Raw genomic sequence first — 20,029 nt, 5'->3', positions numbered from 1 at the left:
TTGACAATGAGTGCGATAACAATGCATATTCGTTCGCAAATGAAAGACCATGGAGTGCAAAGATAGAGTTACAAAATTCCATTGAACCCAATGCCAAACTAAGAATTCAAACTGTGGTGGAGAGCAAAAATAAGATTGCAACTCAGTTTTCGGAGTATAAAATTAACGATAAAGGAATTGGCGAGTTACTTGATGTGCCTGGACTAACCTCGAGTACGGTTCCAAGTGATATGATCGCAAAGTGCAAGTCTGTTAAAAGGAGTCCTTCAGAGACGCTATCAGAGTGTTCCCATAGAAGCGGTTTCTCCGGCGGGGACCTACTATTCGAAGATAACTTCGACAACAATCAGAGGCTCACGGATAACTGGAAGCACGAGGTAAGGTATCGCAACACTGGCGGGAAAAACCAGGAGTTCGTTGCCTTTGTGGACGATCCTGACAATTCGAATATAACCAACAACAATTTGCACATATCAATTACCAAAGATGAGAGAAATATGATTCTTCTGGGCTGCACCAGCAAAAAGGAAGGCATAGCGAAAAGAAAGGAGTGTGGAAGGAGCTCGAGAAGATCGAAACGGGAGCCTTGGGTCTCCAAGACCTTCAGATCCGCCAATATGCACACGAACTTTACCTTCAAATATGGGCGAGTTGAGATCAGAGCTAAAATGCCTAAGGGCGATTGGTTATTTCCAAGTAAGTAAAGGAGTTTTTAGTTTTGGTAGAAATCCCTACATTATAACTCTTACTTAAGACATTCTTCTGGTGCCGAATATTGATAAGTCTGATGATGATTTTGTCGATCATATCCGCTTGTACGCCAGGGGCAATTCAGTTCTGCAGGACAAGTACCAATCTTCCCTCGACGGGAGTTCTTTGTTTGGAGGGATTGTGGTTTGGAACAAAACAGAAACCGATCCGAATCCAAGTGAGCATTTCGTAACCAGGAACGAAGAATATTTTTATGGGGACGATTTTCACGACTACACTATTATCTGGCAGACTGATAAAATTATCTTTAAGTTTAATGGCGAGTTCTTTGGAGCAATACACAATGCGACTCTTCTTGAACCATTCAATAAACATGAGGTGAGACCGCTCTCTCTAAAAATGTTATTTAAAGTTTTAAGAACTCTAGGATCTTTCGTTTTCAGTGCCATCTAGTGCTGGGCCTAACCGCCGGCGGAAATGTAAATTTTAATGACGAAATTCTGGATATGAAACACAAGCCCTTTTCAAACACCCATCCCAAAGCGGACAAACAATTCGAGGAATTGTCTAGGAATCGGAAGTGGACACCACTGGTGGTCGACCATATCCGGGTTTACGCCATTGACAAGGATGGAAATTAACAAAATCATATTTTCTTTAAAGTTACAAATGATGATATAAAGGCTTGCTTTCGTATTATTACCTTAAATTAAGCCACTAATATCATTATCTTATTCCCAAATAGCATCAGGGAAGTCTCTGTTTGAATCACCCTACCTTCAGTTATATCACCTACTTAAATCTTCTAGTAACTGCTTCTATTTTATGCAAATGGTCACTAGTGGTAAGAACAGCGGTCAATCACCAAAGTCCCATTAGTTTAGTAAGCATTGGTGACTGATTTAAAAGTGTACTTTTATGGCAGAATAAACTACGAACATGATGGTCAGCACCGACTAAAAGCTTTTGCCATTGTTCTTCTTGGAGCCGTTGTTCCTTGAGTTCTGGTTGGATTTCTTTCGGCGCTTATCGGACGACCAGTCCACGTCGTCCTCATCATCGGTGCCTCCGGTATTTCCCGCGGAGTGCAGGTGGGCGGATGTGGCGCCCTCTTTGGTGGCCAGGCGGCGAGATGCGATTCGCGACGAAATACGGCCCATGCCCATGCACTTTTCCAGGTGCGGAGCGAAGCGGGCGGCGGCCACCAGGCGATCACAGTTGGGGCAGGTGCAGTCCATTGGCTTTTTGGCCGTTGAGATGCCGAATATGTCCAAGTTGGGCATCTCGCACATCCGATAGGTCGAGTCCTCCGGCACTCCGTCCAGGGCGGCTAGATTCCCGGACTTTCGCAGGTGATGTGTCTCGTTGAAGATTCCGACTACGGCGTCGTCGAGCAGCGTCTGGAACAGATAGTTGGACGCCTCGTCGAGATTCTTCGGGTCCTTGATCAACTCCCGGAAGTGGTTTACAATCGTAGTGCTAGTTGTGGGAACTTGGTTTCCCGATCCCTGAGCTCCTGTCGTCGTCGGCATGTTGGCTGCAGACATACTAGTTGGTGCAAATACTATATCTATTTGCTTCTGGGTGTCTTCCTGTCTGCTCTGGAAGATTTGTTTGGCATGCCGGTTGTTGTTGTGGAACTAAGTTACTAATTGTCGGTTTGTTTAACACGGCTGTTTGCAAAATGAGAGAGTTGCCAGGCTGGTGCGGAATAACATATGGGGTAAATAGTTCTACTGAAGTGGAAAATATCCATTTAATTATTTTGCATTTCAAAAAACCAGCTTTAACCATGAATAATAAAATAAAACAAAATATTCAGATTTTGACATCCAGTTTTTAATGAGTTTTGCTAATTTTAGTTAAATAAAAATGGAAGTGGCAGCGCCTTTTCGCCCATCTGGCCACACTGAGCCATGTCGTAAATAAATGCATTTCTAAATAACTAACTATAACCAATGTCTGTATAAAATGTTGCTAAATAAGAAGGAACTTATGTACAAACAGCTTGTGGAAAAGCTGTATGACAGGTGCCAGAGGATTCAGGCGGAAAATGAGCGATGTGTGATGAGGTAACCGTAATTCTTGTACTCCACGAAACGTAAACAAACATGTTCAATACTCATTTTTCAGAGTAAATGGAATCAAAAAGATAGTGAGAAGGCGCAATCACGACGTGGAGCTTCTAAAAAAACGCCTAGATAAGCACGGAGACAACTGGCGATCAGTCCCCATGGTGGCTCCACATCCCAAAGGGAAAACCGAACAAAAGCGCCGCGGACCGAAGCCCAAAAACAAGCAGGCGGCGGATGAAACTGGAACACCCGGTTCTGAGCCTGGATCCAATACTCCAGCAGCACGAAAGCCCCGAAAGCAAAAGGCCAAACAGCCACCCATCAGTCTCAATCCAGTCATCGCACCTCCGCATCCACAACCTCAACTGTTGACTTAAACCTAAGCGATTCCGTGGTGTATTGTAATTTTAAGATAAAGGTCTTGTATACTTTTCACTCTAATATTAAGACAAAATCCAAACCAACAAACCAATTATAGTAACAAAAGCAAAGAATGTCATGGCTGCCACAGAACTCTTTCTATTTTCATTGCCATTGTACTTAAATTATGGTTTATCTTTGGTAGTAAAATAGCTAAAAAAAATTGGCAGGCTTTCAAATAACTATAATAACAAAGCCTTTAAAACAGGATTATCGTATATTGCATTCGGAAATCACATAAAAATCCGTTTGAAGCCTATAGAAACAGCACAATAGCATTTGAAGATTCATGACATTTTATGGTAGACAGCAGCATCAATAGACTTTCAAAAACTGAATTTATACTTATTTATATTTTGAATGTACTTAATTGCTAAAACAGAAATTCAACGGGCAGGGCTTCGCTATTTTTATTCGGCCTGGCGGAGACGTGCCAGTCGCTGGGTGAGCTCGTCTTGCTCCTGGGACACGGCTGTTGAGGCTCCCACGGATTGGCTCTGGACTCCGCTGGGCAGCTCCATGTTAAGTTCGAGGCCAGCCTCGTCGGCCACTTGCTGGAGCAGATTGTCCACATCGCCCTGGGGCACCGAGGTAGTTACCGTGTCGGACATGGTGCCCTCCATTACGGAGCTCTGGACGTCCAGGTCTTCGAACTGCGATTCAAACTTCTCCATCAGGGAGGAAATCTTCTCCAGGTTCATGCCCTTCATTGCTGCATCCATGGCCTTGACCACACCGGCCATGGAGCCGGTGACCTTGCGGGTGGTGAGGGCGGACTGGACCCTGCTGGCCACTGCATCCACTCGGGCACTCATCCTGAGGTAGTTAACCGCCTGGTTCTTTTGGCGGATCGCATTCTCCGCGTGGATGCGGGCCACATCCATGTTGCCCTTCTGAATCGCCTTCTTGGCCTTGGCCTTCTCCAGCTTCTCCTCTTTCTCACATTTCTTGGAGTTTCGTTCCAACTCCTTTACGGCAAATTTTAGATTGAAAAGGTGTTCTGGGGGCGAGAAAAAGAGGTGTGGGTCATTCGGAATCTTCGTCTGGCGTCATCGCTATGCTCCACTTACTTTCCATGGAACTCGTAGACATGTCGTTACCCAGCTTGATGAAATTACAATGACGAACGAGGAGAAAAGGTTATGTGTTGGTTTCCAGCTTAAGCGGATGAACTTGATCAATTTACGTTGTTTTTATTGAAGAAGGGTTTGTATGAATCACTTCTGTTTGTCAGGATTGGTGTGACCAGACGTGGGGAATTTCCCAGCAACAGCTGTTGCCCTGCTTTTGTGCCCCTAACAGCTTATTGGCTGCTGTAAAAATGGAATGTTACTTTTAAGTCAACTGCTAACGAATAAGAAGATTTTTTACATTTACATTACATTACGTTACATTACATGAAAGTTACACTTTTAATATTGCTTTGGATATCTTTTTTCGGTATTGCTGACTTTTATTTTTAGATTTAAGGAATATTTTTAATTATTTTACTAAAACAGAAACGTATTTTGTTGCAGTTTGTTTATTTTTGAACTTGATGTTTTAACATCTAATGTGGTTATACAAAAGCACCATCGCGATGGAAATATTAAGAATACATATATTTTATCACTTTATCACTTTTTAATATTTCAGATCGGTAAACTTGAATTTTAGAGGAATATCGGGCTTGTACAAAAATGTGCACTTGAATGGCGTTTCGGTGGGGTAATTATATTCAATATGGAAATTTCGCACCAAGTTGGCCACCGTAAGTTCCAATTCAAGATCCACAATCCGTTTGCCCACGCACATGCGTGGTCCGAATCCGAATGGCAAGTAGATAAAGCCACTTAAGTTCTTGTTCATCAGGACATCCGAGCTGTCTTCGTCCTTTTGGCGTAACCAGCGTTCCGGTATGAATTCCTTTGCCCGGGGATATAATCGGTCGTTCCTAAGCAAAAAGCTGTTGGTCATCATAAGATTGGTGCCCTTGGGGATTCGATAGCCATCGAGGACAACATCAGCCCCGGCGGATCGGGCGTTACCAAAGGTGACTGGATACACTCGTAGCGATTCCTTGATGACTGCCCTCAGATACGGAAGGGATTTCATATCCTCCAGAGTAAATTCCCGATCTGGCGTAGTCAGTTTGCTTAGAACTTCCTCCCTGAGCCTTTGCTGCTTCTCCGGATTTTTGGCCAGGTTTAGCATTATTCCAGAGATGGCCGTGCTGGTGGTATCGACTCCTCCCATGAGCATGTCCATGGCCAAAACAGTGGCTAGTTTCCTATCGATTTGCAGCAACTGCTCGAGAACACTCTTATGATCGCTTGAATCGCCTCGTAACAATTTCCGGTCTATCCTTTCTATCGCTTGATTTACGTACATCGAACAGGTGTCGAAGATTTCATCCATGGCCCGACTGAACTTCTTGTAGGTGGGTGTGGGGATATACTTGTATAACGATGGTTTCACGCCCAGCTCGAAGAAGGAGTTCATTAGGACATCGATATTTTGGAACAGCTTGCTGGCCTCCGGCGGCGGGTTGGCTTCCCGGAGAAGTCCCAATTCGTTCTCCAGGGCCACTGTCGCCACTGACTCAAAGGTCAGATGGTTGATGGTATTTAGGAAGTCGCCCGGCACTTCTTGGGTTTCCTTATCGCGCATCTCGCGGATGCGATTCACAAACTGCCGATTGACCCGCTGCATCGGTTTCAGATAGATGGCCACATTTCGGTGCTGCATCAGGACGGGGTTGACAGCAGTCCTAATCCTTCCCCACTCCGGGCCACTGAAATTGAAAGAGAATCCGTTAAAATGGCCATTTATTTATCTGGACACTTTTACTTTGACGCTTTAAAAGTGAATTAATAATTTAATAGTTTACAAAATTAGTTTGTGTGAGCTATAAGAAATTAATTAGGCGTTAAGATCAGAAGATGGAAAGAGCTTTAACTTAATAGGCCGAGACTTTGCAGGTATTCAGAAGTCTTAGTAAGATTACCATGTACGAGTATTTTTTGAACTCACTTGCTGAACAGTCCCACGCAGTTCTTGAAAAACTCGTCCTTCCGTTTGCTGCGGTAGTGGAGGATGGGTTCGGCGCCTCCTCTGACTGGCCACTGACCTTCGGTGCGATAAATCCGCTCATAGGTTTCCACATTGAAGCTGAACACAGTGGAGGGCATGCCGAATAGTCCAGGTATCAGGCATATGTCGCCAAACTGCTTTTTGTACATTTGCATCACATCATCCATTCCCAGCTGGTGGTACTGACCGCCCTTCTGGAAACCGCGGAATAATTCCCACCGTGTCGGACCGGGAAGATCCGTAAAGGGTTTGGCACTCTCCCATTCCGATTCCAGCTGCTGTACGTACGATGATGTATCTGGCTTTTTGGTAGCCGCCAGCTGGGAACTGGCTCTCAAGCCGTGTTTTACTGTGCGACGCAACATGGTCAAGATCTTTCCGTGGAATGACTTATCAATGGCAAACAACCAAACTCGAAGACTCGCTATACAGCTTTTTACTAATTACACAAATATCGTCAACAGCGGAGAGTGGTTTGCATTATCTTTGTGCTTTTCAGAGAGCTTTTTCTGAAGGTCAGGTGTATATACATTTGTTTATAAGCAAAAATGTTTAGATGCAAGACAGATAACATGTGTTATTAACAGCATTTATTATTATACTATAAAATAAGCCAACATACTTGTAACTTACACGCAAGCTTAATGAGTTTTAAAATCTATTTTAACTACTATTTTAACGTATATCCCACTTGAAACTCTGCGCAGTCAAATCAAATGTAGGCATTTGATTAAAAATAATGCGCGTATATTTCCCTAGTGGGCTTATCATTGATAAACTAGGAGAGCCCTTGTGGTGTTTCCCCGACCTAGCCCACAAAATGGGTTTCACTGGTATTATCCACCCTGCCGTCTATCAATAAAATATGATTCTAAAACGCTTGCATTGGAACAGAGAGGACAAAGACAAACGCATTCTATGTGCATTTCAAACACAATAAGCCGAAACAAAAGGGCCAAATCGGCCGTTCATATAAACACTCGAGCGTAGGGTCAAATCCGAAACAATAGGGCGAGGGATCCATTGTTTTGGCCAACTTTGTGCAGCACTCGCCCAACTTTTGCCCAGAGCCCACCAACCCATACCCACTGACCACTAGAATGTATTACATATTAAGTCTGATAGCACGTTGCCTGCTTAAATTATAGCCCATTCCCTGTATAGCCACCGCCACGCCCCTCGGACCTCTCGCCCAAAATAGCTAGTTTACGTAAGCTCAATTTGCCTCTACTGCTGCATTTAATAGGACGCATAGCACCAGGTATCAGTGTGTTTCTAAGCCCGCTTGAAACAAAAGTACAAAAGGTGAGGTTGGATTAGGCCCTATTAAATTATTTGGGCATGCAAATGTAAGATAAAGATGTCAGCTATACTATATATCTAATTTTACAGTGAGTTCTTAAGAGGCCAAAGCACTTATTCCGTATTAATTAATGTATTTTTTCTTTACTTATACAAAATTCGACTTTTATATTCAGCTATTAATGATAAAGTGCTCAGGTGGAATATGCAAATTATATAGTCTGATTGAAGTAAGTAGCCATCCCAAGCTTGAGGATATAAATTGTGCACAAATTACACAATTGGCCGCCGAACAAGCCGCAAAACTTTGGCAAATTAACTGCGACTGTGGCGCAAACACATAAAAAAGTTTATACATAAATTGTGTAAATTATTATAAACATTGTTTGCGCCACGCAAGTTGGCCAGCCCGAAAATGAAATACACAGATTTGTAAACAATATAGAAGTACATTGTAACCATTCTAGTGCGTATATACCTACGAATTGTGGTCCAGTCATAATAAAAGGGAATTAGCTAAACAATTGCATTGTATTTTTATGATTTACTCGCAAGTATTGAATATTAATAGTAATATGGAAAGGAAGTGCACCCGAAGCTATTATTTTTGCAGATTATTTTGCCCTAGAAAGCCATCTGATATATTGCAACAGTCATTTAAAGTTAGGCCATTAAAGACGAGAACTGGCCATTTTTCGTTTGACAATGACTGGCCCAAGTAAATGTCCGCCCACTAGATGGGCTAGAATTAATTTGCAATAACTCTTCCATTTGGCTGTCATAATCGAAATGTAGCCAAACTGTCACTTGAGTGGAAATGCTTTGACATTATCATAACTGCATCAGATGTTCAATAATTTTTCCTCACCGCCACGAAGACACCTAGACACCTAGAGACCAAAGGCAAACAGCCGGATTTCTTTCTCCTAGTTTTATTCCTCCTCTTTTTTCCAGACTGCGCTCCATCTTTTCCTGCTCTTTATCACGCGCCCAATTTAGCGCCGGGGGACGAAAGGGCGGCCATTCCGCCATAGCTATCGCTATCCACATCCCACAATCGTGGCCCAGACAGTCCCATTCCCGTCTCCATTCCCTGAGCCAGTTCAAGTCCCGCCCATTATCAAGTCCACAGCCAAAGGCAGGCTGGAGATTAAATCAGCGCAAAGTGCAAACACTGTGTCAAGTGTAGACCAAGCGAAAAACCCGTCTAAGGACACACGCCATCGATATGGCCATGGCTCCTGGAAAAAACACACTCTCTGAATAAAACGGATAAATGTCAATCAAATTAACTGGCAATGCGATATGCAGCGATAGTGGAGCAGGTAGTCCAAGGGAAGTCCTTTTTGTAATGATAGCAACTCTCCTCCATAGCCCTAAATTGTTGGAGCTGTAAGGGGATTTGCTATTTTGAGTAAGCTAAATGGAATAGTGTAATAGTTTTTAACAACATTGGTTAATCATATGAATACAACAAGTCTCCCATCGCCAACTCTTATTATACCCGTTACTCGTAGAGTAATTTTAATTTAATTTTGAATTTTTATAACTCTACCGACATTCCAGAAAATGTTGAAATCTCTCGTTTGCACTTCCACAAGCAGAGTAACGGGTATCTGATAGTCGGGTAACTCGACTATAGCATTCCTTCTTGTTTATAATCCAAATTTAAATGGGATTACACGCCTTCAGCGCCCGACCATATGGGAATAAATTGCTAATCTGGAATACAAAATCAACACGAAGCACGAGGGGCAAACATTAATTATTGCAGTTTTTATTTAAGTACAGTGAGCTCCGCTGTTTGTGTAAAACTAAAGGCAAACAAGTGTGGAAAACACAGAGTAATTAAGTTGCATATCAGGGAGTGAAAGGGAAAACTTTACTAAATGTCTGTAAACAGGAAATGGGGCAAATAAAGAAAAAAGCGTTCAGCGTTGGATGAGATTTTTCAACATTTTATACGCCTTTTGAGGAAGTTGCTCCCCCATGAGGCAACAATTTAAGGCGCATTAACTGCAGGCAAGAGGAAACCATTTCAGATATTCCTCTGATAATTACAAACAGACAGCGGAGAGTCAATAGTGCACCCCTTCGCCCTTCGTCCTTCGTCCTTCGCCCTTTATACTTGATCCACTCCCCGCCATCAATCGGGCTCATCAATCGGCCTCCCTATCTGATGACATGGCTTGCCGGCGGCCACGCCCCCTGGTTAACCATAAACCATCGATTGTGGGTCAAATTGCGTTGATGCGACATGGGATCCTGGGATTCTTGGGCCTCTGCCGCATGGACGACAGTCAACAATCGGAACGGCATCTTCATTATTGGCACAGGCCACGCGTAATTGCTCCAGAGTGGTTACCCAACTGCTGAACTCAAGGCTGACTAAAACTTAATATTAAAGATACCGAGATTGTTTGGGTTTCAGCTAAAATAATCGCTGTTCGCTTTGTTTTATACAAGAAAATACAAATTACAGGTTCCGTTTGCCTAAATCTTAAAAATATTGATTATTATGTATCCCCAAGAAGGAAAGTGTATGTTTGGATGGCTTTATGTCATTATTTATAAAATGCTCGCAGCAGCTTTATGTGTTTTTCCCATTCATTCCCGCAATAATTAATTCATTAGTTGCACCACCCAATTTTGCTGTTACTTTTCGGGCCAACAAATCTGTCTAATGTGTGGGTGTCCTCAGCAATTAGCCGAAACCCTGCTGAGAACCATCTAGGCGTAGTACGGACAACTAACACCCCATTTTCCGCCATGGCAGATGCACTGCACCCGGCTGCCAAGTGGGTTGCAGCGGGTGGGGCTGTCTGACTTGGAAGCGCCTGTTTTGGGGCGCTGCACGGCACGACATAGTTCCATTAAACTTTCCACGATAACGCGCCAAACTTTGCGCCCGGCAAAACTCTCAGTAATTTGCAGGAAGTCGAGGCCCAGCACGCTTCCCACCCAGAAGCCCAGGAACCGATGGGAGCACCCCGGCCATAAGTTAGGCCCTGCACTAATCAAGCGCTGCATATCAGACTAAAGGCAGGCCACGGCTGCCCCACTGAGGCATTTATTAATAACGCGAACTTTAAATAACCCGGCGCAACTTCAGGCAGGTCTGGCCAGGAGCGCTGGATTGAAGTCAAGTCGACTCCGGCCGCCCGAACTTTCCGCCCGCCTCGCCCCGCCTCGTTTCTTTGATAATTGCGCATACGCCACGTTGGCCGCACTGAATGCATGGAGCCGCAAGGCTCGAGCGCTTGTCTGGGCATTTTCGGAATATCCGGAATTCTGCGGGCTGTTGCCCTGGGTAGTAGGTCTTTTGAGCTGCGGACATCCTGATCGTCTGGGGCTGCAAGGAACCGAAGTTAATTGTTTATATTTATGGGAGGAGCCCTGATTTAGCGAAAATACTGGGCAGTAATTTAAAAGAGGTCGGGAGAAGTTCTTTCTGCTTGGTAGATATATATCAACTAGTTGCAATTAAGTTGAAGAGTTACCTATTGGAAATTCACATAATGTGAAACTTTTATAATTAAATTAGAAACTGAACAAATATATATATTAAAAGTAAAGAATATTTTAAAAAAATAATTTTTGTTTGCGCATCATAAAAGAAAGCTAAAATATTTGTGCCTTTAAGTAGTGCCGCATTAGATAAGGATTTCCCAAGCAATTCATATAATTTAATTGAATACTACTTTGTTTACTTCTCAATTACAAAATTATGAAAAACCGGATACACCACCGAATATTGTATCCCACTTTTGAAGACGAGGCCTGAACTTTATAAAAACATACGAACACATGGTAATTTATTTCGGCTCGAAACGGTTTGTTTGGCCAATAACTGCAGTGAACTCGCAGCTGTTTGTATTGGGTGTTTGTATTGTTATTATTATTACGGCACATGTTGCCCAGATGCCGAGCAGGCAAAAAATGTTGGCCCTATTCGGACCAAGGGCCAACTTGGCTCGTCGGCACTATCAATCTTTCGCCATGTTTTTTCATTACTTTTTTTGGATAGTTTTTGTTTTTCTTTTTTTATATTTTTGGTTTGTTTGGCTTCCTGCCAGGATGCATTATCGTAAAATGGAATTTAGAATTTTCGTAGCTGCTTCGATTCGTGAGTGCTCCGGATCTGGCATGGTCTCCTTTGAGTGACTCCTGCGACGGCTTTGACCAGTTGATTGTCGCCCCGCCGAGGACCTCCAACCCCCTAACCCTTTAGCCCCCCGCTCCGCGCTGTTTCCTGGGTCATTTGCACTTGCCACCTGTGATCCCTGTCTGCAGTTGTACCAATGTTGATATTTTGGCCAACAACATTTTACAAAGAGTTCAACACGAAAATTGGCCAAAACGAGGCAGCAGGATTCGGGCGACCAGACAAGCCACAAAAGGCAAAGCAGACCTCAAAAAAAAGAGAAGAAAAAAATGAGAAAAACGGATAAACTTGATAGAATCTTCCGACACGCCCTTCGCCGCCTTTGTCACGCTCTTCCCATTGCCTCTCCCTCGATTTTCCCCGTTTTCCCGACTCAGTTTGCCAAGTTTGTCGGCTTGCAGCTGCATTACATGTGGTCGGAGCGGAGCGAAGCGGCATCGACAGCCGTTGCAAGCTCTTGTTTGTTATACTTGGCGAAAGTTTGCCACCCGATGCGGGGGCAAGTGTTGCCTGCGGGGGATGAGGTTGAGATGGGGTGAGATGGGGCTTAGCAGGACTTGCGGCCAGGATGTACTTTTATGGACTGTTGCATGCGCTGCAAATGTGGCTCAACTAAACTGGCTGTACTTAACAAATATCCGTTTGATATGGCTTTTCACTACAAATTTATGCAACATAACACTACGAACTACGTTAAAAACAACTGTTTTCGCAGTATAACCACTGTTTGCTGTTTTGTTTTGTATAAGATGTTTGTTGTTAGATCAAATCGTTGTGCTATAAAAGTTCAATTCATTCTTAATTATATTCTCTATATAATTATAAATAAACGAACATGGCTGATCAGATTTTTGCTTGCTTCAATGATTTGGATATCTCTGGCCAACTAAGTTTAAGTCGGAATCTAAAATACCATCAACGGTTAAATGCCCAGCTCAGCTGCAAGACGGTCCACTGCAGATCAGGCCCCAAGTTGCCCATCATCTGTTGTCCGAAATGTCCTAAACAACTTCAATATGCAATTTTCTTCGACTGACAACTTTTTGTAGCCTCTTAGTCAGGCCGCAAACTTTTCTAATAACCTAAGATACTCGCAAACAGACAGGCAGGGCAGCTCTTCGAAGTTCGGGAAGGGGCTGCCGGAATAATGTGTGCCCCCTGAAAAATTGTGGGGCAAAAACTGAAAGCCGAACATGCCGTCGATGCAGAGCCGTATCAAATTGACGCGTTATTTCGAAAACTTTCGAGGAGAGGCATTAAATTTGCAAAAGTAAATTTGCAGAGGGAGTGCATACGTGATATATTATTTCGCATTACGCGCAAATTGAAAAGCTCAATGAAATAAAAACCAAGAAAGCAGCCATTCCACGCGGAAATAGGAACGAGAAATATTCCACTAACGCGGCGAAAGTGTGAAGGGAAGTAGGGGCTACGCAAGTTTAACTGCTGCTCCCCTTTTGTGCCCTACAGTTACGACTATCTGTAAACTGAGATGTATCTATGGACGGACGGAATATATGGCTTATTGTGTTAGTTTACTGGCGCAGTCGGAATTTATGAATCAATTTTTTAGTGTTGCCGCATAAAAATTCAAATAAATAAAATTGTGCGCAAGTTGTGTTTGTGCTGTTTTGTGTTGTTTTTCTCTTCCAGATTGCCGATGTGCAGTGAAATGGCAGGCAGTGAAATAAATGGCGAACTGATTGATTGAGCACTTGATTGATGGCGCGGCGCTTTCCACGCCTAATGAGTAAACCATTTTAAGCCCTGAAAAGTATGCAATGAATTCTGCAGTTGGTTAATCATTGAGCGCTAGTCAAAATTTCGTGGTTTAAATATTGCATTATGATTCACACAGTCAGTCTGCGTGCAATCAAGGCAATTTATTTAGATTTGAAAATGGAAATTCCACTTTTTCATGATATATTAAATGTTCCAAGTGACAAGACTATGTTACCCACTCGCTTAAAAGAGCAATCACACTAATTTCTTAAGTGATTTATAGATCTGTAGACTATTGCTCGTTGCGTCTCCTATTATTCATATTTTTGTTGTATACTTGTAAGTATACAGTAATTTATAATACATTCTCCTTTTTTGTGCCACTCACAGCTTGCAAAGACAATTAAAAGACCCTTTGCTGCACAAAATGAACTACTACCACACTCAACGTGTAGAATGCAATCCACGAGTCGCCTAACTTGCCATCCCAGCGCGTACAACTTTTAGTGGCGCCCCGCAGCTTTGCCTCTAATATGTCCAAAAGTTGCAACCAATTTCGAACAGCAGTTAGGTGGTGCACACTCGCATCACCGGCTGATGCCTAATGGCCGTGATAATGCCATGACAACTGTGCGAGCATCGGAGTACTCCCGAAAGTTGTGCCACCTCCCGTGGCAGTCTGTCGAGTTGCAAGCCACGGAACTATGCCAAATTACTCAACAGCGTTGCGACGTTGCAACACCTTGCCAGCCCTGAGCACCGCGCAGAATGTTGGCAAACTGCGTGGCAACAAAAAGGAGGTCCTATCCCAATTAGTTCGGACTCCTGTCCAGCAATTGGGCAACGTGGAATGTCCTCTTTGGCGGCAGGATGTGGCAGGAGTCCCAGAAGCTGGTAAGTGGCAATGAAACTATTGCGAAATAAAATATAATACTGGCTTGAAACAAGTTGTTAGTTACAAGCTCGAGGCATAACACCTTTGATTACTTTTCCAGTTTACAATGTTATTCATGCGCTTGCAGACGACATCTTAATTTCAGTTCGAAATTTTCAACTGATAGCTACTGACTTCCGACTATTGAATGGAATATTTCTGTCCGAAAGCACAGACAGATGACAGTTTCTGTTTCGGCCAAATACACAAAAGTACACATTCACTTTTTCGTCAAATTAATCCCATCCGAAAAATACCCCTTCGAAGCAGAAAAAAAAGATTGATGGACAGGCGAGCAAAGAGAGTTACAAGGACGAGAAAGTGGCGGACAGGACAGCATACAGCAAGCTGGCGATTCGGTTAAAATCCTCCAAAGACAAAGAGTTCGAAAAGATGTGAGTCCAATACAGTCCTTTAACCTCTGTTTGCATGCAACTCTTGCAGGATACGTCCGCGCTGGTGGAGTGGCGGAGTGGCAGGCGCCATTGCGCAGTGTTTTACGGCACCTTTCGACCTCATCGAGGCGCGGATGGTGGTGATCAGGAAGGACAGAGGCATGGCTTCAAATCTCCAGCGGGCTATTCGAACGAATGGTAATTATGGGACAAACTAAGACAAAGATATAACGATAAAGATAGAATTGGGCTTCTTTAAAAAACAGTTTGCATACATAATTTTGCTGAAAAAAGATGAATTCGGATCGTTTTAAAGGGTACACTTTATACTTTATAAAACTCCCCTTGTGGAACACTTGTATGTGGATGCAGAGCTCTGTTTTGACCGGAAATCCCTTCCTAGGTTTCATCTCGCTTTACGACGGCTTGAGTGCCCAGTTGGTGAGACAGCTGACGTACACATCGCTGCGGTTTCACCTCTATGAAATGGGAAAGGAGCACTTGGACCATCCTGACGGCTTGTTGGATAAAGTGCTGGTGGCCGGACTGGCTGGCTGTGTCGCGGGTGTGGTGGGCACGCCCATGGAGCTGATCAACACGCGGATGCAGGTGGACCGCGCGCTGCCCAAGGAAACCCGGTGGAACTACCGAAACCTCTTCCATGGACTGTACCGCGTGACCAGAGACGAGGGCTTCACGAAGCTGTACAGCGGATGCTTGCTGTCCTTTATGCGGTCCAGCTTGATTACCATCAGCCAAAATGCGGCTTACGATCAGGTATGGTCTTCAAATATGTAACTAATTCGAATATGAAAGCATGTCGTAAATATTTTGATGGTTGCCCATTCAATTCTGCAGGCCAAGCAGATGTACGCGGAATGCTTCCACATGAAGCACGACAACACGTTGCTGCACCTGATGAGTTCCGTGACGGCTGCCTTCATCTGCGGTCCGATCATCAAGCCCATTGAGAACCTGAGGTACCTCAGGATGGTGGATTCCGGAAGATTGATAAACTCCATTTCTTACATGATGCGCTTCGGAACGCGTGGACCTTTTCGCGGCATGATGCCCTACGTGTTGCGAACGGTGCCCAATACGGTCATTACTTTTTTAAGTTTCGAGCAGCTTCGAGTTCATTTTGGGTACATTGAAATTGAGGATGATAAATGACAGCGAGGAGCAATGTGTGTCAGCAAAAGTATTACATTTTGTACATGCATTATAATAATTAAAACAAAATAAAGAATTGTATACTTTTCTGGTAACAAGAAGCCTGCAAGTCGTAGTTATTCCAAATAGTAAGAAGATTTATACTGAATTAATGTTTATTTTGCTCCACCTAACTTTCACCCAAGTAATTCCATGCCAATCAGCTCCGAGTGCGTCTATTCAAACATTTGCTGTCCAACCCACTTACTCTAACCTGTGACCTCAATAACATCCTGTCCACTAATCAAATAGTTGGTTGCCTCCTGATTCCTGACTCCTGACTCCTGGCCTGGATTGTTGGTTATTTGTTAAGCAAACTCGACCAGTCAGGCTAAATAAACGCGCATGCACCTCATAAGGCATTCAATTTCGCATTGATTGCACACGGAGCTGCTCGCAAAAACAGGTCAACAGTGCGTATGAGTTATATTTAATAATACACACCGAGGCGAGCTTGCCACGACCAAAACACAAACTATGCAAATGATTTTAATGGCGAGCCAAATGTGCCAGCCGAGCTACTAATAACCTGACCCCTGACCCCTTGCCCCATGTCTTCAGACATCTGAGGCACAACTCATCGTCGATGCAATCGCCAGTCAGCCATAAACTTGCCTCAACTCATTTATGCAAAACGTGGGTGCCCCGTCTGAGTGTTAGTTTGGGCCAAAAGACTAGTCATGACTAAACACTCGCAAAAACTTCGAGCTGCAGTTTATGAGGCTAAAAAGAAGATTTCTGCAGACAATCATGGTCGTTTAATTTATTTGTAGAGGCTAATAACCTCATATAATCATAGTGAGGTATTTTTAAAACACTCGTTTTCAGAGTTGAATATTTTTGTACCGTGCCAATACGATTTAGGTAAGAAGCACTTCTATAGAGCTCTTATTCAGTTTAATTGCGTGGCATTACTCTTATTTTGGCGCGTTGCCGTCGTCCTAAAATTGCCTACTTACAAATTCAATTTCCACAATGATTGCAATCACGATTAAAGGGTAGCCGAGAGTGGGTGCGTGTGGAGTAATAGCCGGAGTGTCCTCCATATGCTCGCCAGCCCTCCACAACAATGCCGTTCATACGTGCAACATTTACCCACGTTTACGTGACGCGACACCCACACAACCCATCTGTGGCGCTGGAGGCATGTGTGGAGCCGGATGGGATGGTGGACTCCGCCAATGCTTTCCGGGCATTGTTGCTCATACGCCTAGTTGTCATCGTGGCGGCATCTAAACTAGAACTACACACACAGCACGTACTGGCATTTAGCCCCATCTTCGGTGGCGCAACTGCGTCCTCCTTGTCAAGGAGTTGGACAAATTAATGTTCATTAGTCACGTTGCGAGTTGTAATCAATTTATAATGCGACCAGTTGTGGTTGATGTTTCGTTTGGCGGAAGAAAAGTGTTCTTGGGTTCAATGATCCGGTGTTACTGCGTTTCGCTTTAGTTCTTGATTGCTTAAATTCTTGTTTACTTACAAAGGACTTCTTACTCGAAGTTTGCTAGAAATGAACTTAAAACTCGCAAAAAAAAGCGTGTGAATTAAAATGGAAATCTTTATCGTACAAAAACGTTGGCAAAAGTTCACAAGGTATTTTTGTCAAATTCCGAATGCACATTACTATCGTCGCAATCCTACTTTTCCCCTCCCAGGGAGCAAATCCCGAAGTGGAGCCTCAGTTGCTCGTACAAAATAAATAGCAAAGTGGTGGCTGGCGCTTTTCGCACTATAGTCGGCACGAATCCCCGGTAGGGTCCCATGATGCCGAACCGCATCATGTGAACGGACGCCTGGAAGACAGTGCGAAATTCGCCGGGTCTGGAGTTCATCATGATGGTCCTCACCACGTCCAGGGGATGAGTGATCGCAGACGAAATGATCGACGTGAACAACGACGTGAGGAAATGCAGGGGCACGCCGTCGTTCACAGAGGTATTTTTCCTCACTTCCGTTTTAGTCTTAAAATGTAAAAAAAACAATTAAAATAAGAACATACCAATGGATAATTGGCAGTTTGTCACGTTCTACCATTCCGAAAACTGGGCTAAGTGCGGTCAGGTCGTTTGGCAACTCACAATATCGTACAGTGCTATCTGGCTACAGGTGCTTAGGGATGATTTCAAGGCCGCTACCGATCCGCCCTTGTAAAGTGCCTTCCAGCCCTCCTCCTTGGGAATTCGAATGAGGCCATCGATGACGTGCTTATAGCTGAGATCGAGGCGATGGGAACCCTGAGATTGATGGCGAATATTCGCGAGGTGGGTAAAAATACTTGCGTCGCTTGTGCGGCGGCACCTTCATATCGGTTTGCATCCGCACGTTAATCAGATCCGTTGGTATGCCACAAGCAGAGCCACAAGCACCAGCCACACAGCCCAAAATAATCTTTCCTAGATATGAATCCCTATCGACGTACTCCATTTTCTTGCCAGTTTCATACACTATGAAATGTATATTGGTGCTGGTCATTTGTCGCAGGATGGCAGCCGAGAAGCCATCGTAAAAGCCCCAGAGTCCTTAAATCGGGATTACTAATGACTGCGTTAAGTATATGATATAACCCACCAGGCTCTTACTTTTCAGTGAGTATATTCTTTTGACCGTGCCTAAAATGCTCCGTTTTTTCCGTTGAATCTGCATGTGCGTCTTCACGATATCAATGGGCGCCACCGCGAAGGCGACGCAAATCGAGGCGAAGCCACCGAACCACCAACGCGGCAAGCGTCCTTCGGGGACATCATGGCAGTCGTCAAGGAAGTGGTCATCATAAACCGGCATTCCTCCAGATGATCGACGCACTTCCTGTCACAGTGCATTCGGATTCTGGATAGTTCTAGATTGGTCTTAATTTATAAAAACTGGTTTTGATACGAAGGGAAAGGCTTATGTGTTTCACTGACAATTTGAACATTGTGCTACTGTAGCTATCGTTGCAAACTATAAATACAGATCGGGCCTAGGAAGGAATCCGATTTATTGATCGCCGAGGGCGACAGCATCGTAGTGACGAAGCACTCTCATTTTCATCATCTGAGACATACGAAAAATGAAAGTCAGATGCTGGACTAACGACTTTTGAAGCGATATGTTAAATGATTAGCCAGGATTCACTGGGTCAACATTTAATTTGTTACAGCTTAAAAGTGCACCATGTTTATTCCGTTTTGCTACCCTAATAGTGAGACTTTAAATGTTGCAAAGTAATTTCCTTCGTATTCAGAGCGCCAATCAGGAAACTCATTGTGTGTGTCGGCAGGAGGAAGCCAGCTTCAATATCTGCTGCTCGCTGATAGGAAGCATCGACTCCGCACTCAACTTTTACCTTCAATGAATTCTACCAGCGACCGCCCACCGGACACCGCCCATCCAAGGACAGTGGCAGCTTATAAATCTAAACAAGCTCAGTTGCCAGTTGCCCAGTTGCATAAGTTTGCAGTTTACAGCTACGATTCCGGCACACTCGATCCCGGCAAGGTGGAGACCCCGATGCGACCCGCTGCATTCCAGTGGGTCTCCAACGGCACTCCACCAGCGAAACTTTTTCCTCCACGCGGTTTGGCCGTGCGCACTCTTTTTTCGCCTCCGCCCCGAGCACGTGCCTTCGTCCTTTTTGCACACCTGCCCAATCACCGGTGGGTGCTGCACCACCCACCGCCACACTTGCACCACCCACCACCACATTTGCACCACCCGCAGAGCTCTCGAAATGGTTGCTCCGCTCGCTGTGCCGATGACATAATAAACGAGGTTACCAGCAGCGAACTTGCTCCTCTACTTTGTCCTGGCCCAAGTTCTCACTTCCTCATCGATTGCACACTCTTCCAGGGGGTCCTTTGGTTTTTCTGCCAGCTGCAATCTGGAAAAGATCTGACTTTTATTAATATTTCTTCTAAGATATGCTTTATATAAACATTTTTTGTGGTAGGAAGAATTAGATTGGCTGGAATGATGTTGGTTTCTCAATTTCTTATATACACAAGATACAAATCCTGAACAATAACATATGAATGTATTT

The 20,029-nt window shown here is 44.1% G+C and overlaps 7 protein-coding genes across 10 annotated transcripts; 3 read left to right on the top strand and 4 right to left on the bottom strand.

The window, feature by feature from the left end:
• The first annotated feature begins 356 nt into the window (after positions 1-356).
• Positions 357-1,557, top strand: LOC6546313 (gram-negative bacteria-binding protein 2). The gene is made up of 3 exons (XM_001972785.3): positions 357-696; positions 755-1,089; positions 1,155-1,557. Exons 1-3 carry the CDS (start codon positions 498-500, stop codon positions 1,350-1,352), a joined length of 732 nt encoding a protein of 243 aa, XP_001972821.3. The 5' UTR covers positions 357-497; the 3' UTR covers positions 1,353-1,557.
• A 52-nt stretch (positions 1,558-1,609) lies between these two features.
• Positions 1,610-2,429, bottom strand: LOC6546312 (SAGA-associated factor 11 homolog). The gene has a single exon (XM_001972784.3). The coding sequence runs from the start codon at positions 2,256-2,258 to the stop codon at positions 1,668-1,670; it is 591 nt and encodes a 196-aa protein (XP_001972820.2). The 5' UTR covers positions 2,259-2,429; the 3' UTR covers positions 1,610-1,667.
• Positions 2,430-2,576: 147 nt separating this feature from the next.
• LOC6546007 (TCF3 fusion partner homolog) lies at positions 2,577-3,280 on the top strand. Its single transcript, XM_001972783.3, has 2 exons — positions 2,577-2,783; positions 2,845-3,280. Exons 1-2 carry the CDS (start codon positions 2,683-2,685, stop codon positions 3,161-3,163), a joined length of 420 nt encoding a protein of 139 aa, XP_001972819.1. The 5' UTR covers positions 2,577-2,682; the 3' UTR covers positions 3,164-3,280.
• Positions 3,281-3,404: 124 nt separating this feature from the next.
• Positions 3,405-4,488, bottom strand: LOC6546006 (charged multivesicular body protein 1b). The gene is made up of 2 exons (XM_001972782.3): positions 4,277-4,488; positions 3,405-4,206 (listed from the first exon to the last, which is right to left on the bottom strand). The coding sequence occupies exons 1-2, from the start codon at positions 4,296-4,298 to the stop codon at positions 3,617-3,619; spliced, it is 612 nt and encodes a 203-aa protein (XP_001972818.1). The 5' UTR covers positions 4,299-4,488; the 3' UTR covers positions 3,405-3,616.
• Positions 4,489-4,715: 227 nt separating this feature from the next.
• Positions 4,716-6,713, bottom strand: LOC6546005 (probable cytochrome P450 12c1, mitochondrial). Its single transcript, XM_001972781.3, has 2 exons — positions 6,219-6,713; positions 4,716-5,979 (listed from the first exon to the last, which is right to left on the bottom strand). The coding sequence occupies exons 1-2, from the start codon at positions 6,641-6,643 to the stop codon at positions 4,830-4,832; spliced, it is 1,575 nt and encodes a 524-aa protein (XP_001972817.1). The 5' UTR covers positions 6,644-6,713; the 3' UTR covers positions 4,716-4,829.
• A 7,886-nt stretch (positions 6,714-14,599) lies between these two features.
• Positions 14,600-16,112, top strand: LOC6546004 (mitochondrial dicarboxylate carrier). The gene is made up of 4 exons (XM_001972780.3): positions 14,600-14,796; positions 14,846-14,994; positions 15,200-15,573; positions 15,655-16,112. Coding segments are annotated over exons 1-4 (840 nt in total). The 5' UTR covers positions 14,600-14,794; the 3' UTR covers positions 15,970-16,112.
• Positions 16,113-17,555: 1,443 nt separating this feature from the next.
• On the bottom strand, positions 17,556-18,917 carry LOC6546003 (mitochondrial dicarboxylate carrier). Of its 4 annotated transcripts, none has more exons than XM_001972779.3 (4): positions 18,591-18,917; positions 18,287-18,530; positions 18,090-18,222; positions 17,556-17,972 (listed from the first exon to the last, which is right to left on the bottom strand). In XM_001972779.3, exons 1-4 carry the CDS (start codon positions 18,790-18,792, stop codon positions 17,649-17,651), a joined length of 903 nt encoding a protein of 300 aa, XP_001972815.1. In that variant the 5' UTR covers positions 18,793-18,917; the 3' UTR covers positions 17,556-17,648. The 4 variants fall into 4 exon arrangements, with proteins under 4 accessions (XP_001972815.1, XP_026832977.1, XP_026832978.1 ...); XM_026977176.1 differs by having other exon boundaries at positions 18,287-18,545; positions 18,591-18,627; XM_026977177.1 differs by having other exon boundaries at positions 17,937-17,972; positions 18,043-18,222.
• Positions 18,918-20,029: the final 1,112 nt, after the last annotated feature.

This window comes from Drosophila erecta, unplaced genomic scaffold (genome assembly GCF_003286155.1).
Source record: "Drosophila erecta strain 14021-0224.00,06,07 unplaced genomic scaffold, DereRS2 tig00000021-arrow-pilon, whole genome shotgun sequence".
In the NCBI taxonomy this organism is placed as follows: Eukaryota; Metazoa; Arthropoda; class Insecta; order Diptera; family Drosophilidae; genus Drosophila; species Drosophila erecta.
Note: the sequence above shows the minus strand (reverse complement) of the source record. Positions and strands in the feature narration are given on the sequence as shown.

What these genes read in the sequence shown, in the direction of transcription:
- LOC6546003 (XM_001972779.3), bottom strand. Translation starts at nt 18,792, where the DNA reads ATGCCGGTTTATGATGACCACTTCCTTGACGACTGCCATGATGTCCCC. An exon ending in AAGAATATACTCACTGAAAA is followed by an intron (nt 18,531 to 18,590) that starts GTAAGAGCCTGG and finishes TCCCGATTTAAG; the next exon opens with GACTCTGGGGCTTTTACGAT. An exon ending in CCGCCGCACAAGCGACGCAA is followed by an intron (nt 18,223 to 18,286) that starts GTATTTTTACCC and finishes CCTCGATCTCAG; the next exon opens with CTATAAGCACGTCATCGATG.
- LOC6546005 (XM_001972781.3), bottom strand. Translation starts at nt 6,643, where the DNA reads ATGTTGCGTCGCACAGTAAAACACGGCTTGAGAGCCAGTTCCCAGCTG. An exon ending in TGCGTGGGACTGTTCAGCAA is followed by an intron (nt 5,980 to 6,218) that starts GTGAGTTCAAAA and finishes TTTCAATTTCAG; the next exon opens with TGGCCCGGAGTGGGGAAGGA.
- LOC6546006 (XM_001972782.3), bottom strand. Translation starts at nt 4,298, where the DNA reads ATGTCTACGAGTTCCATGGAAA. An exon ending in GTCTACGAGTTCCATGGAAA is followed by an intron (nt 4,207 to 4,276) that starts GTAAGTGGAGCA and finishes TCTCGCCCCCAG; the next exon opens with AACACCTTTTCAATCTAAAA.
- LOC6546313 (XM_001972785.3), top strand. Translation starts at nt 498, where the DNA reads ATGATTCTTCTGGGCTGCACCAGCAAAAAGGAAGGCATAGCGAAAAGA. An exon ending in GGGCGATTGGTTATTTCCAA is followed by an intron (nt 697 to 754) that starts GTAAGTAAAGGA and finishes CTCTTACTTAAG; the next exon opens with ACATTCTTCTGGTGCCGAAT. An exon ending in AACCATTCAATAAACATGAG is followed by an intron (nt 1,090 to 1,154) that starts GTGAGACCGCTC and finishes TTTCGTTTTCAG; the next exon opens with TGCCATCTAGTGCTGGGCCT.
- LOC6546007 (XM_001972783.3), top strand. Translation starts at nt 2,683, where the DNA reads ATGTTGCTAAATAAGAAGGAACTTATGTACAAACAGCTTGTGGAAAAG. An exon ending in AATGAGCGATGTGTGATGAG is followed by an intron (nt 2,784 to 2,844) that starts GTAACCGTAATT and finishes CTCATTTTTCAG; the next exon opens with AGTAAATGGAATCAAAAAGA.
- LOC6546312 (XM_001972784.3), bottom strand. Translation starts at nt 2,258, where the DNA reads ATGTCTGCAGCCAACATGCCGACGACGACAGGAGCTCAGGGATCGGGA.
- LOC6546004 (XM_001972780.3), top strand. An exon ending in GCGGGCTATTCGAACGAATG is followed by an intron (nt 14,995 to 15,199) that starts GTAATTATGGGA and finishes ATCCCTTCCTAG; the next exon opens with GTTTCATCTCGCTTTACGAC. An exon ending in AAAATGCGGCTTACGATCAG is followed by an intron (nt 15,574 to 15,654) that starts GTATGGTCTTCA and finishes TCAATTCTGCAG; the next exon opens with GCCAAGCAGATGTACGCGGA.